The sequence below is a fragment of the Python bivittatus genome, unplaced genomic scaffold (assembly GCF_059951505.1).
Source record: "Python bivittatus isolate LINGU-HERP-01145 unplaced genomic scaffold, Pbiv_v1 ctg000960_np1212, whole genome shotgun sequence".
Taxonomy (NCBI): Eukaryota; Metazoa; Chordata; class Lepidosauria; order Squamata; family Pythonidae; genus Python; species Python bivittatus.
Window position 1 is genome coordinate 19913520 of NW_028277124.1, and position 16163 is coordinate 19929682.

Sequence of the window (16163 nt, forward strand, 5' to 3'; positions counted from 1 at the left end):
CACATACCCTAGATGCTGTTGCACATAAGGGAAGTTGCAAAGTGGTGTGACTTCATTGGGCTGTCATATGTTCTGAAGCCCATGTTTGCCTTTGAATCTTTATGAATCTAATGATGTTAAATGTATTAAATGGGATTAAATTAGACAGAACTCAAGTAAAGAAATAGATACATTTCAAACTGGTGTACAGCCTTCTTCCTAATAACATTTCTTCTTACTATTATTTAGTGGATATTTCCACTATGGATTTATTGACATACATATTTGGGATTGTTATAGAGGATGGTAGACATGTTGTCACTTTCAGGATATTCAATTATGTCATGATACATATTTTAGCATTCATTCATAGTAACACTTCTAAGTTGCTCCATTCTCCCAGACTTCAAGTGGTGTACAGACATCAAGCAAAAATTGAAAGCAACCCAGAGTTCAAACTAGGTAGACTAAAAAAAAAAAAAAAGACTGTAAGAGCCCCTTTTCCAGGGACAAGTCAGTTTTAAAATCCCCTGAATACTCCATGTTTTAGCGGCCCTGAAGAAACTCAGCAGGGAGGTGGCAATTCAGATGTTCAAGGGAACAAGGATTTTTTATTTTTAATATTATTATTTTTTTTTTGGTCTCTTTTTTCTCTGTGCAACAAGATCTGTATTCCTGGAAACTCTCTCCTGCCAAGCTTAAACATTAAAGAAATCTGCAGAAAACTGTAATGACTAAGCTATTAAAAAAAAAAATCCCCATATACAGCTTTGTTTTATAAAATACCAGCTTTCATGTTTCACACTGAATCGATTCACAGCTACGCAAAAGTGAAAAGGAAGCGAGTTTACATGTGATGATGCAAAACAGTTACTCGCCTGTAAAATTTACTGGATAAAAAAATAAATTTACTGGATAAACTACTGGGAAACAGCAATCTTCCCCTTTCCCCAAAATTGGGGAGTGGGGCAGACAATAACCTACAGTAGTTGCAATTTAAACTTCTGTTGAGGTCTTAAACTGCACACAAGGCTTTCCCTGAAAGAAGATTTGCCTTACTCATTACTTCTGAGAGAAATATTTGTCTGTGGATCATTTTCTAACCCTGGGAAGAATGGGCTAGGTTTTGTGCATCTCCACAGATCGTGGATCAGGGTAACAATTCCTACAAGTTTAAAAAAAAAAAAAAAAAGATTCTGTATATGGTTGTATTTAAAAAAAAAAAATCATTTACTTTACTTTTAAAAAAGAAAAGTAATGCAGAGTTAATTTCTTGACCTAACAATAAAAGCAGACTCCAAAGACACAATTTGTTTCTACATCTGATAGAGCAAGGGTGTCTGGAGAGGGGTCAAAAAATCAAGCTGGTGGTTGTGACTGTGTGATCGTAACCCTACCCATTTTTATGAGCACAATAAAAAGTGGGTGGGGCTTCAACCACACAGTCACAACTACCATCTTGACTTTTTTTAAAACACATCCCCAAACACATCCTTGTGATGGAGGCATAGATAATCTATTCCAAAAAATGTTTGATGTAGCACTAAGCTACAGGTAGCTGTGCTTTTTTAGTGATATATGGTCACCCTGTGCAGTATAAGGCGATGGGATGAACCCAGGATGAAAGCTGTTGAGTTATCTTCTTCCATTTTCAGTTATCGTGGCTTTCTCAAGGAGAAAGGAGAAAAAAGCATTTTCATCTTTTCTGTGTTTGTCATTCTCTAACATTTTAGACCACTTGAATCAATAACTGCAATTAAACAGACATTTTTGTACAGTCTTCTTTTATTAAAAATAGCTTTGCTTTGTTTTTGATCTTCAGAAGTATTGGCATGAGAAGATTCCTCCAGGGAAAAAATGGCATTGTATGGATAATTTCCCCGTAGCAGTTGGAATTCTCAGGACTCTTTTATATTGTGGAATTTATGGTAATGGAATTGCTCAGCAAGGTATTCCGGATGCACATCAGTTACAAATAAATTTAACATTTGTTGATAGAATGCAGACAGATGGAATGACCCTTGGATGCTTATAGGCAAGCCAACTTTAACAAGACCCTTTTTTATTTCATGCGTCCATACACCATATAATCCACCCAACTGATGTGGCAAGCAGTCACTGCCATTTCTGCAATTATTATTTACATTACAAATATGTACAATAATTTAAAATTTTACTTCTTTTCCTTCATTGCACAACTCCCAGGAATCTTCCCTGACTGTACCAGTTACCGATCAAAACAATCAAACAGATTGGGACTACATAGCACAGTATTAGCAGCATTACATTGTAATACACAAATACACATAAATCCTATTGACTCATTTATCGTCGGATCCCTGCGGAAAAGGGTCACAAATGAGATTTTTTAAATCCCAGAATGGTCAAAATGGACACTGATGATGAAGGCAGAAATCATATCATTTAGTGTTAGCTTTTGTAAATCTGTATTTTAAGCAAAATATTTCATTGGAAGTAGAAAACTTGCATAATGGACAGGATATGGAACAGTAATGTTTTTCCCCAATAGGCTTATTTTCTACTCACAGTGAGGTTTTATTTACACATATTCCACCAGGATTCTTTACAGTCTCTTGATTCTATTATGCTTTGCTGCATGCGTATACTTAGATATACCATTGCGTCTTCGATGGTATACAGTAACTGGAATTCTCTTAGTTGAACGCGCCATCTCTATGGAAGGTTTGCAACCTACAGCAGGGATCCAAAGCACTCTACATGCATAAAAGTGCTAAGTCCATTCTTTCTAGATTTACCTTGCTGCCTTGAACTGCTAAGTCTGCTTGGAAAACCTGAGCGCTTTTCAAGTTCCGTGGTTTGAGGCTGCTCCACTTAACTCTGCAAATATGGCTGCTGATGGCTCATTGCTCTTTCTTGCCATAAACGCCAGTGTATGCACAGCCACCCTATTGGCTGTACAAAGGGATAAGCCTGTAGCAACACTGACTGAACTAGAATTCCATTCCTGAAAGAGGCTATGAGAAATCTTAAAAAAACAGAGGTATATCCTATCTGTTCCTCCAGGAGAGCAGTCACCATAGCCGGATTTAACATCTTGCCTTCTAGAATGTTGGAGGAAAGGTGTGACAGTGTCCCATACTTGGCACATTTTTGTCCCTGTTTGGATGAAGCCATCAACACAGTTGTCTGTGGGCTCCTGCACTGGCTTTTACACTAGCTGGCTGTTGGAGCTAATAACCTCCCCCATACTTACTCACTAAGCAAATGGACCAGCCTGAAGAAGAGGAAGTATATATTTTTATTAGCAGATTTGTTCACTGTTTATCAATCATAATCAGCATTAGGAAATACTGGGCTAGAAACTAGCCTCTTCCTTTTCATTCATTCATTCATTCATTCATTCATTCATTCATTCATTCATTCATTCATTCATTTTCATTCATTCAACTTCTTTCCTTATTGGATCCCTGTACTTGAATTTCTATCTTTGGTCTATGACAGTAAATAAACGAACTGGTCTGGTGACTGAAGAGCTTTAGGACCACCAATAGAATTGCCAGCCTAAAGCCTTTTGCTAACGTCCCACTTGGATGACAAATATAGGTGAGATAAATGCCTATTGGAAATGACTATGCTTCATCTTTTATTCTCATGTTATCTTCAGAATGTGCACAACAGCCAGAAGGAATAGATGCATTATCCTTATTGAACTGTGTTCACATCCTACTTCTATACTTTTAGTTGAGGTTCACTAATGTCCAATTGAGAAGTAATGGATTGTCACTCTCCCACCTACGTAGAAAATGTTGGCCAACATTATTTTGGGGAATAAATCTTGGTAATGAGAGGGGCAGATGTCAGTATAAAATTATTAAGGTTCTCAGATTGGTAAGGGGGCACCCAATCTCTTTTAGTTCAACATTTACATATAAATACACTGAAAGTCTGTACACTGTACATTAATTACATAATCCATTTCTTTGATGTGCATATCTGAATTGTTTCTAAGTCTCATTGTGGAGAGCTTTGGTCCTCTGCAAGACAGTGTGGAGCTCGTGAATAACATTTGCTGGCAGCTGCTTATCGGATTCCAAATGAGTCTCTCTCAATTTGCTCTCACTTTTCTTTGATGACTTTGATTCTTTCGAGAGCCTTTGGCCCAAGTCCACAGCGTTTTCACCCATGTCCTCCAAACAGATCAGGCTGTGATGCTTCCTTGCGTGATTCCAGATTTTTTCCTCCTTACGTTCCTTGTATTGAACAACCCGTGATACTCGTTCCTTTAAACTTTTCTTATCTTCAGATAAGTCACTTTCAGTTTCCAATTTTGAATTCTGTAGAGAGATGGGTAAAGAGTTAAATATGCACTCATTCATGTCAGGTATCTGTAGCCCACCTTTGGGAGGTTAGGTCCTTCCAGACTGGTTTCCAACCGTTTCAATTCTTACAAATGAAAATAATAAAATAATGAAACAGTAAGCATTTTCAGAATTCAGACAGTATTGGCTAAAATTAAGCCATAACTTCAGCTAAAATCTAGAATGGTCCAGTACAACACACTAAGGATAAAACTATAAAGACATGCAAAGGTTTTGCTCTGGAGTTTCAGGAACATTTGGGGAACAGAACTATTCAGAAGTGCTTCAGGGAGGGGGTTGACATCTGGCTTTTCAACACTTATTTATATTAATTTTAATTATACTGTTAACACTGACTTTCTTGCTTGATTTATTATTTGGATTTATTGAATCGGTGGTAGGAGTGCCGATTTTCAATGTGCATTGCCATGAATCCTTGGGAACTGTGATGATATTAAGATAAATAACTAAATAACAAGAACAAATCTTAGGGCTTTCCTAAAGTGGACAGTGACCACAGGGTTAATAAGTAATAGATAACTGAAGCACTACTGACCCCCATCCAGTAGGGTCCTATAACTGAAGCACTACTGACCCCCATCCAGTAGGGTTTACACAAGCATAGCTTTCTGTCCATTTATTTTTATGTTGGGTGGAGTTCTAGTACACCCCATTCTTTACTGCTGTCAGAACCTGCATCACCCAACTGTTGTTGTTTTCCATTGTATTGCATTCGTTGGGAGTTGGATTGATTTGTTTCTGCCACTTGTAAATAAGGGGGGGGGGGGTGGCTGTTAATGGTTGTAAGGGGAGTTGGGAAGCAGCTTAACCATATATGGGCAATTTAGACTGGCTTGATTGCCAGCAAGGCAGCTGGGGCCCAAAGAACCAGGAAGAAGCTCAGGGAAGAAGGAGAGAGGTCAACAACAGGTGAAGAGGAGTCAAGATGCCAGGCAATAAGGGGAGGGGGGATAAATAGAGGGAGGTTTACCCAAGGCGTTAGTTTTAGCAATGTTCTGTTTACAAGCTACATGTACCTCTTAATAAAGAAGTATTTATCTGACCCAAGCCTGGTTGTGTGAGAATGCTTCAGAACTGAGAGGTGGACATCGTGGACTTGACAACTGCATTTTTTCCCTGAGCGATTGTCAAACTCTAAAATATGTGTAGTGATGTACAGAGAGATATATACATCTCAAACTGAGTGACCAAAACATAATGAATGACATAGAAGGAGAGTGTGGGATAAGCAGAGTATTAAACACATTAAAAAAAAAAAACACAAGGAAAATGAGCCAAATGAGAATTAACTGTTAAGGGATTTGACTGGTAGGAGAGCAGCAAAGCACAGGAAATGTACTTAGGGAACAGAAGATATTAAATGGGAGTTTGTAGGTCATAAGAGTATAAAAGAGGCATGGAGGAAGAAAAACTGCAGGAAGGTAATTTAGAGCAAAAGAATTAAGTTATTTGAAAGTCAACAGAAGTTTATATTGTCATCATTATCATTCATCATGTATGAAAAGTTTCTTCTGTATTCCCAAATTGGTAACTCAAAAATGAATCATATCCACATAGACAAGCCATCTGTTGTGTCCCCATATGCTTTCAGTGATTTCTAGTTGAGTGGATGGGTAAAGTCAGGACTATAAATTTTCTTTTTTACCTACCTCACCTAGAGATAGCATTAAATACTTATACTCAAAAGGCTCAACTGTTCTCCCAGTGGGAACTTAAGATCCATCCTGAAAGATACATGTCTTGAAGACATAAATCCCGTTAGACCCTAAATGTCTGCTGAAATACAACAAAACTTTGTTGCTATGGTTCCAACCACTTTTTCCTTCAAGTCAAAGAATATTAGAATGGCAATATATTATATTTGGATATAAGTTCCATATCAGGCTTAATTTACTACTTTATTTCTAGAATATACATTTCAAGAGCTGCTTTGTTGTTTAGGGTGTTTTGTGATATAGCACAGGGAAAAAAGGGAACATCATGGGCATTTAAATTTAAAGAGTTCCACTTGCTTTATTAAAAACATAAGCCTGATAAAACTCTCTCTTTCTCTCTCTCGTGTGTGTGTGTATACACATATGCAATACATTATGTAACTTAATGTGTGTGTATGTATGTGTGTGTATATATACATACACGCCTACACATATAATTATGTAACTTGTGTGTGTGTGTGTGATATATATATATATGTATATATAAAAATACACACACACACACACACACTTATGTAACTTACTGTGTAATTATACCCCAAGTCTTTCCTAATGGAGCTTCTTCAGTTTATGGATTTTTTTTTAAATCAGTATTTCCTTCTTTAATATAAATTGGAATGTCATGTGCGTGTAACTAACCTGACTTACATCTGAAACATTTTCTAATTTAGCCACCAATTTACCTCTGCCAACTTGGCTTTAACTTTTGGAATACTTTGGTCTTGTTGAATTGGTATTAAAGGTAGGCCACCGATTTTTGGATTTTTCGTAATCGACTGCTTCCTTGTCTTCCCACTCGGTGGACACACAGTACTGTGCTGCGGAAGAAAAAAAAGGAAGGGTCTTTTGTCACCAGCTCCACTGTTAGGTAGGGCAAACCATTTACAAATCATTAGAAATGGCAGACCATGTATGAAACAAAACAATTGTTCTGGAACCACCTGGAAGTCCATACGTGATAACCCAGCTATGAAATGGCAGTCCGGAATAAAATGACGAGCACTCATTCCCCAAAACTGATGGACATACCTCCAGACAAAACTTAGTTGTCCTAGTGTGTGTGTGTGTGTGTGTGTGTGTGTGTGACATGTGAACAGATATCTAGGCATAACCATAAACCCAGAAAAGAACCCTGATGACCTTTGATCCAGAAGACAATCTCTTCCAGACTGATGCCAACATAGACCAACCCAAGCATTGTGACTGGCAAACACTATTCTCAAGGTTTATCTTGATGGTTTTTGGTAGCCCCATCAATCACTGATCGTTAATATCAAAATGTCTCATGGGCAGATTTTAAATGAACATTGCATACCTTTTACTGTTCTATACTTATTGTACATGTTTTACTGGTTTTAGCATTATTCCTTCTATGCATGTTTTTAACTGCATAAACTTATAGGAGTCCAATAAAATTAGCAGGATACAAATCAAACAAAGAAACAAAAAATAAAACAAATAAAATAAAATAGGAACATCTGGTCCAGAATGAAGAGGTAAGGGTGGAAATATTTTCTGTTCATCCAGATGAGGTGGTGGGAGAACTATAGAGAGAATGAAACCAAAATGTATATGCTAGTGGCATCCAGGGAGGGGTGCATAGTATAGGTGTTTATGAATGTTTTATAATTTGAGGGTGTGTGTGTGTGTGTATGTGTGTGTATGAGAGAGAGAGAGAGAGAGAGAGAGAGAGAGAGAGAGAGAGAGAGAGAGAGAAATGCACAAGTCTTAGAAGCTCTTGGGATCAAAATGACTTGATTACTTGGTTTAAAGAACTCATCTGTAACAGGCGTAACTTAAGAGCAGTGCAATAGAGAATGGAGAAAACCAGTGATATCCAGATGAATTATCCTTTTTGCTGAATTTGCCTCTTGGTGATTTCAGGGCCATGTTCGAATAGTTTGGCAATACTACAGAACTGATTTCCTATTGCTTTTATCTAGACCATTCTTTTAACCTCCCACTCTAGTCTAGAGCCTGGGTGTTTTCTGGTCTCCTCCCATCAAGTAGTAACCAGATCTTACCCTGCTTGGTTTTCAGAATTTTATACCCAGAGGTACACAGTTATAGCTGAAAATGAACTCTGTCTCAGAGACAGGAAATCTTTGGGTGGCCTGAGCCTACAATTTGATGGGAGGTCTATCATGAGCAGGGGGACAAAATAAAGCCAATGAGGTTACATCATAGCCGTCAACATGACTGGGATTTTTCTCCCCATTTTTTTTTCTTTTTTTGAGTTGGGTAGAGTTTGTAAGCGTTTGTGTTTTTTCACCTATGTTAATTCTATCTGAGAGATTACAAGTTTGTGTTTTCCCTGCCTTAAATTGGCAAGTTATTGTGCTGTTGCTTCTCAGCAGTTCTGCTGCTCTGAGACTGTAAATGGTCTAAATATAAAGGATAGAGGAATCAGAATAACACTGTTAGCTCTACTAGGACAAAGAGCTCCATCAAGTGCAATGTATCAGCTTATTATCGTATTATCAGTTTGTCCTATCAAAATAATGAGACAATTTAAGATGGAGAATTTAATCAACAAAATATCTAAAGTGGAAGCTGTTGTAGAAATGGGTAATTTCAGTTACTCGCATAAAGACTGGATAAATATGTGCTCCAGACACAACAAAGAACTGGACATTTTAGATTATTGTGTCCCATAACAATTGTTCCTGGGACCAAACAGAGCCAAAATTGGTTCAGATTCAAGTGCTGAACCCATTGTTACTAAAGTCAATATTTCAGTTATGTACAACTTGATAATTGCACAAAAAAGGCCTTTTTTTTTTTTTAAGAGAGTGGGAGGCTTGAAAAATTAAGGATAAAGGGGAAAGTTGAGAATAAAAATGAAACAGATCAACTATCTCCAGAAAACTAGGAGCAGGTCAAATGACAATAATACATATTTCCTGTAGGTGAGGAATGAAAAAACAAAGACCAGATGAAGCATGGAAGAGGAGTAGAATCTAGAAAGTTAATGAGGTGAGAAATCTTCCTTGAGAAAAAGGAAGTTACGGCTACAAACCTGCATTAAATTAGAATATCTATGGAAGTATGTGGACTGTCTTTCTAGATGCTTCTGTTATTGCTGATTTTCAGATTAAATTATTGTCTCAAGAATGTTAATCAATATGCTCTTATAAACTTATAAATAGAATGATTAAAATTACAGATAACCCTGACTTTTATACTAGCTGCAAAACTATTCATTACACTACATAATTCTTACAGTTATTAAAGAGGTGAATACAACACTATTATGAGAAGATTCAATTCTAAGGAAGACCTTATATGTCCTAGTTAGATGATTCGTGATGTTACAAAGACAAAACACAGGAAGCTTTTAATTGAACAACAACTTGAAATGGGGTCACTTTCAAATTGTCTTGGGGCTCCTTAAAAGTTAACATACATATATATGTGTGTGTCCTTGTATGTGTGCGTGTATCCCACCTTAGGCACAAAGCCACCTGGGTGACTTAGGGCCAGTCCCTCTCTCTCAGCCCTAGGAAGAAGGCAATGGCAAACCACTTCTGAAATCTTGCCAAGAAAACTGCAGGGACTAATCTAGACCGTCATCAGGAGTCAACACTCTTAACTTGAAGGCACAAATACACACGCACGCACATTTTAATGTGGGCATGGTTAGTTTTTAGAAAGTGATATATATTATAATGTGTGTGTGTGTGTATAAATAAAATAAAAGACTTTGAGCTGAACAAACAAATAAGGAAAAGCTGGCAAGAAAAGAGATACTGTGCATGAAGAGGGCTATGATTGGGGGAACAACATTAACCAATCATAATCTGTTGGACTGCAACTTAGATTTTATTTAGAAAGTATGTGTTGACAGCAATGTATATTGACTTCTGAATATGTGGATTTTTGCTCAAATGAGCATGTACTTACGTAAAAAAGCACAGAAACATGTAGTATGCAACCATTACAATTCAAATTTATTTTTCAGAGCCTAGTGCAATTTGAGTCTGAAAAACAAAGACAGACAAATACCTGGGCCATAAAAATGCTGTTCAGCCATTCAAGCTGAGAATCCGGCCCGTCACAACACAAATACCTAGAAGACAGATTAACACGAATTCACTTCCGGTGCCATAATACACTCACTCCTCATGCAATTCTGAAAGAGAAACCCTTAGCTGCCTGGAAGCTAAGCCCTCATGAGCCAGAATAAGTTACGCCACAATAAAGAACATAATATAAGCGTGGTTGAGATATATATTACATAGGGTGTTGAGACATATATTACATTGCAATCTGGGAAGGCAGATGTTATTATTGCTAGATAATCAATTTTCATTGCTAGATTTCCTATTCCTAAAAGAGCTAGTCTGCTGCAATTAATCAAGCTTTAGCCTGAACTAGGCACACATGATCTCAGTATCTGCTTAGCCATAAATCTCTTTGGGGAAGCCATTCTCTTTCAGCTCATTAGATTGTTGGGAAACAAAAGAGAGCGAGCGCCACGTATGTCATATATTTTATATTAAACTGATTGATATATGTTTACACTGGTATACATACCCATAAAGCACACCCACATAGTTAAAGGAAGCATTCAAGTTTACAGAACAATTTATGTGACTCCTATCTTATGATTACCGATAGATTTGCTGCGACTGCAATTGTTCAGATGTAGGATAGTGGGTACTATGGTTGGTACTAAAGCAGCCATGTCTTTTCAGGCTTCCATACAAACTTAAACAAAATGTCACTGCTTTAAAGAGCTCACTTATTATACTTAGTAAGATTATTAAAGCAGCAACATCTTTTTTTCCAGGCTCATAAAGAAGCTGGGGGGAGACATGGCTGCTTTAATGAACAACAAAGAGGTGCTATGCTCAGGTGAGGTCCAAAATACTTATTCCACCAAATCATGTTCAAAGAATACACACCCCTATCTAGTAATTTACTTACCAATGATACTTTTCAGACAGCAGTGTTAGGCCCCAGCTGAAAAAGCAAAACAAAACATCATTCATAGATAGATAATGGTGTAATTAAGAAATACAAGACGACTAATACTTCAAAAGCAGAATTCTTACTATCCTGTTCGGAGTGCCCACAGATCATACACAGACCCTACCATAAATTTAGGAGAATCATAAAATTTCAGAGGCTGAAGTTTGGTTTGGTTTGGTTTTTTTGTGCACTGCTTGAACTTTTGTGGAAAGGATGGACAGTGTGGGTGTAGGGGTGCAAGCACAAATAAAAATCTGCCACTCTGAAACTCTATACGAAACCACTGTTTTAAATTTTGGTTTGGAGTTAACCGTAACTAATGAAATGTAAGACTGTCAGCAGAGGAAGAGGAAGCAGAGATAGCAGCAGTTGTAGCAAGCTTAAGTGATTGGGCAACATGATGTCTGAGACCCCATCATATATCTTCCCTGTTTCTGAGCTGATAGACAGTCACGCTCATGTTTCATCTGCCTACGACTTCTGCATTCTGATCTTTAGCAGTGGGATAATTTGATCACATAAGCAATATGTAGGAGATAGCATACGGAGATTAGAAATAGCTGTTCAATAAAGTAATTTCTTAACACCAAAGTAATAATGCAAGCCCCAAAATAACTAATATTATGGAACTGTGGCTTATCAGAGACCAGGCAATAGATACAGATTAGCTCCGTTATTTGGTTCGGTTGTTCAAAGCTTTATGTTCCTGTATCCTAACAACATCAACAGCAAAAAGCAAGCATGCTTCTGGATGAAAAAAAGGCAACACAGTTTTCTTGTCTCTTTCTTACTTCGTTGGCGGTTTCAATTTTTTCTTCACCCCGAGATAAAGCTTCAGTGATTTGACAGGAAACACTTTCTCAGCTTTGCTACTCTGTTGAGGTTGAGAAATGACTGTTAGTGGAACAGAAACTAACAAACAAGGCCTTCAGATCTGCTTATCTTCTGAACATCCTGTTAAAGTTTTGCAAAATAGGTCACTTCGTTTCTGATGAGTTCATCTCTTTACTAGCATGTGGGAACAAGTGGTGGCATCTGACCAAGCTTGTGCAGGCTTGGGACCCAAGGAGGTTCGATCTGGCTAGTACATGGATGGGAGATCTCCATGGAACATCAGTGCTGTAGTCTACACAGAAAAGATTTTAAAAAGTAACACACTTACGCCGGGAGAAGATGAAAGCAAACCATGTATGTACTTTTGCTAAATGAAAATGAAATTATTTCTGCAGCCTCAGATATTTAATTTAATAATTTATTATTATATTGTATTATTATAATGTATATTATATTATTATAAATACATTATGTAAGTTGATAATAGTTTGATAATTTGGATTGTGTTGTTGCTATTGGTTTTACTCCTTGTACATTGCCCAAAATCATTGCCATGAGATGAATGACTCTATAAATCATTTAAATTAAATTAAATTAAATTAAAATGATATAGGGATATACATAGAATCATCAGAAATTGGGCTCAACTTGATGGAGAGTTTTTACCATGTGTGTCTGACATAACCTCTATGTCCTCAGCCATGAGGTCATAGTTCTGCTTTCTCTAGTATTCTGGGGAGGTGAAACTTTCTGGCTTCAGTAACCTCACAGGTGATGTCTACAAACTGCATTCATATATTCCTCCATCAGTTATTTCACGCACACACAATCTTGACCTATTGAGATGGACAGTTAAGAGACTTCCCACAGGAATGTTCCCAATTTCACTGCTATTAGAATTAAACAGATATCAAATTACTCCAGATCAGTTGGCAGACAGAAAGAGTTAACCTCATCCTTCCTTCCCACTGGAGAGAAACAGAGTACATGAGAAGAGAGCTGCTGATAAACACAGTCCCGCTGAGATGTTCTTACATATTTCAATTTCTGCTCCCAACTTCCTGCATGGCCATGCATGGAAGATTCTTAGATGGAGCTTCTGCCTGTCTTTTCCAAGGTCAAAGAGAAGGATGTCACAATGGGCTGTCATGTTATTCTTTGTGCACTCAACATAGAGATGCTAGAAAAGCAAATATTTTCTTGAGGCAAATTCCTCTATGGGAGAAATCCCATAATTAAATAGTAGAGTTTAATGTGTCAATGTGTTTGTGATGACATGGAAAATTAGAGGTCTCCTGAAATTCATTTTGCAGTTTTCTTGTAAGAGGCGAAAAATACCTGTGGGAATCTAAAGTACTGAAATAGAGTGTCACAGTGACCCTACCTATTTTAAAGCTCAACCATGCTTAGGGATGACAGTATGAAACATTATGTGTCATTTAGGCAAAAATTAGCTCAGTTCAGAGCACTCTCTTTCTCTCTCTTTTTTTCCCCCTCAGAATTTCATGGCTAATTGGGCTTTCAGTATTTCAAAAACGATTCCTAACCAATTCGGCTGCAGTAATAAAAGCATCCATTCATGCAGCAGAAATGTACTTATTAATCTAGATATGAGGAAGTGATCACTTTTTAAAAATAACAGTGGTGTTTTTCTGTGTGTGTTTTTCTTTTTTTCTTGCCAGGCAATTAATGTAAGATTATGCATAATAAAATAAACACAACCACTTTGCCGACTTCATGAGTTTCCAAAGATTTGTAGTGGTGCGTTTCAGACAAGCAATTAATTACAGGGGAAAGGGGAATAAAGAAATGTGTAACAAGCCAAAGGGGAGCAAGCAGAAGCTTTTTGTTAGGTAGCTCCAATCTTGCTTTTCTGTAAGTAATGATCTAGAATTTATGCAACATGCTTTATGCCTTAAGAAAAGAAGTCTAGAAAGATAAAAGTAAATTTAAAGTGTACAAATTAATGTTTATATGGATTCCCCAGAGCAGGAATTATGTTAGGACCTTCTCTCCGTAATATTAAATTCCTCATTTTACTACATAACTTGTCAACATGAAAGGCAACCTAATACTTCTCAACCTTGGCAACTCGAAGATGTGTAGACTTCAACTCCCAGAATTCCCTAGCCAGCAAGGCTTGCTGGGGAATTCTGGGAGTTGAAGTCCACACATTTTCAAACTGCTGTAGAGTGAGAATGACAAACATTTCAACAACTGGGGAGAGTATGCTTTCCCCAGCCTCACGCTTAGTGGTGGTCTCAGGGTGTGTCTATCCAAATCAGTAAGATGGGATGCAAGCCCTGCCTCTTTTGAAGCAGAGTTTCCTCGCAAGGAACCTTGGGAGGAAGGGGAAGGGCTTGCCTTATGATGCTCTGGGCACCATCTTGCCAATTTTGACCCACCCCTGCTAATATCCTCCAAGTATGTTAGAATTGCCATTCCCGTTCTTCACAGATAATTCATTGGTAGGGATGGAGGAAGGGGAACTAGGGATGGGATGGTATAATCTGGCCACTTTCTGAATTTATCAAGATGACACACATATCAGTTCATTCTGTGTCTATGGATGCCCAGTGCAACTGTTACAGGACCACTGCTACCTGCTACACATCAGCACATTCCTGCTGCATGAGAAGGTAAGTTGGTTTGAAACATCTCTAACAATGGTCGGTCACAAGAAATTCAGGCTAATGGTCTTGGGCTACACCATTCAAAGCTCAAAGAGATGGTCTGCTTATCTGAAGAAAAGGAAACACCTCTCTTAACAGCACTTAAACTTGGGGTTTGGAACCACTCCCCAATCCACGTCACATCCCCGTGATCACCGTCTTTCTGGCTTGGCTGCAGTGCAACACAAATAAGAAATATTCTGATTTCCAGCTGGGGAACATATTCTTTTCCTAGGTTTTCAACTCATGACTCCTATCTGTTCCCCCTCCTACCCACATTTAGGGTTATTCTGTTCTCCTTGGGGCTAGACAAGTAAGGGACAGCAGGGTGCCATTTTTATACTTTTATCATCATCGTGCAATTGGTTAGCTGGAAGGAACATTTATGGGAGTTGCTTGTTCATTTCTTTGTTATAATATTTATATATTACCCCAGTAGTCAGAGTTAGAGCTATTTGCAATGAATAGAAACCAAATAAGAAAATTAGTTGATTATTGTCAGAAGACCCCAATGTAAAACAAAACAAAATACAAAATTTAAGGTCTGATTACTCTGAGCATGTAATTACATATTTCCATCAGATTACACAGAAACTTTCAACAATGCTGAACTGTTAATCATATACCAAGAATAATAATTCAGACCTTTCTAATTAACTCACAAGTCTAGCCCTTGCCAGAAATTTGGCTGTAGCAAGAATCACTGTGACATTTATAGCAGATAACAAAAAGTATGTATTCTGTATACTAATTTGATTTTGAGACAAAAAATAATATTTTTATGCTGGTACCCTTTTGTACTATATACTTATTACACGGAAATGAAAGTGGACAATGGAAATGGATTCTCTAGTCTTTTAAGACCAAGTTATGGCCCCAATTATCCAGTAGATTGAAAACTTGATTATACTTGAGACTTATGAACCAGTTGCTTACAAACACAGATTATGGATGAATGATTGCAAAGAAATATGGTCATCCTTTATTACAAACACACACACACACACATATATATACAAAAATCAGCTCAAATTATCCTATTTCGGACACATTACACAAAGACCTACGTCTCTGGAAAAGGTCCTAATGCTGGGAAAGGTGGAAGGAAAGAGAAGAGGATGACCAGCAGCAAGGTGGATGGAACCAGTTTTGAGTGCACCACTGGGAGACTTGAAGGTTAGGGATAGATCATCATGGAGAAGGTCTATCTATGTGATCGCTAGGAGCTGAAAATGACTTGATGGCACATAATATCTATCTATCTATCTATCTATCTATCTATCTATCTATCTATCTACCTACCTACCTACCTACCTACCTACCTACCTACCGAGAAGTCCTGAGATACATAATTTGTTGCATTGCTTTCTTACTCTTTTTTTCTATTGTTTCAGTCTTTTTCTCTTTGCTCTGTTTTATAAAATAAATAAAGCCCTAAAAACACATATTCAAAATTAGATCGGCCAGCTATTTTTTTTAGTATGGATGAAATCAAGCGCTAGAAATTTGCAAACCAAGAGAACATGCTCCATTAACTCTGCCTCTTCGCTTTTGGAAGGACAAACTCCATCTGCAGCCTGCACACTCATAAAACATTCCTAGGGCTTTGAGGCTGTTGTGCTAAGAAC

At 37.6% G+C, this 16163-nt stretch overlaps 1 protein-coding gene across 6 annotated transcripts in view; it reads right to left on the reverse strand.

The window, feature by feature from the left end:
* Window positions 1-1753: 1753 nt before the first annotated feature.
* The window catches only part of ARAP2 (ArfGAP with RhoGAP domain, ankyrin repeat and PH domain 2), a 129311-nt gene continuing 114901 nt past the window's right edge, over window positions 1754-16163 (reverse strand). For 5 of the 6 annotated variants that reach the window (XM_088131574.1, XM_088131578.1, XM_088131575.1 and 2 more), the window contains 5 exons: window positions 11821-11903; window positions 10985-11020; window positions 10061-10124; window positions 6739-6873; window positions 1754-4295 (listed from right to left, as the gene is read on the reverse strand). In XM_088131574.1, coding sequence (XP_087987700.1) covers window positions 3966-4295; window positions 6739-6873; window positions 10061-10124; window positions 10985-11020; window positions 11821-11903 — 648 coding nt within the window. In that variant the 3' untranslated portion in view covers window positions 1754-3965. Of the gene's footprint in view, window positions 4296-6738; window positions 6874-10060; window positions 10125-10984; window positions 11021-11820; window positions 11904-16163 lie in introns of those variants that run through there. The other variant, XM_088131580.1, reaches the window with a different exon arrangement.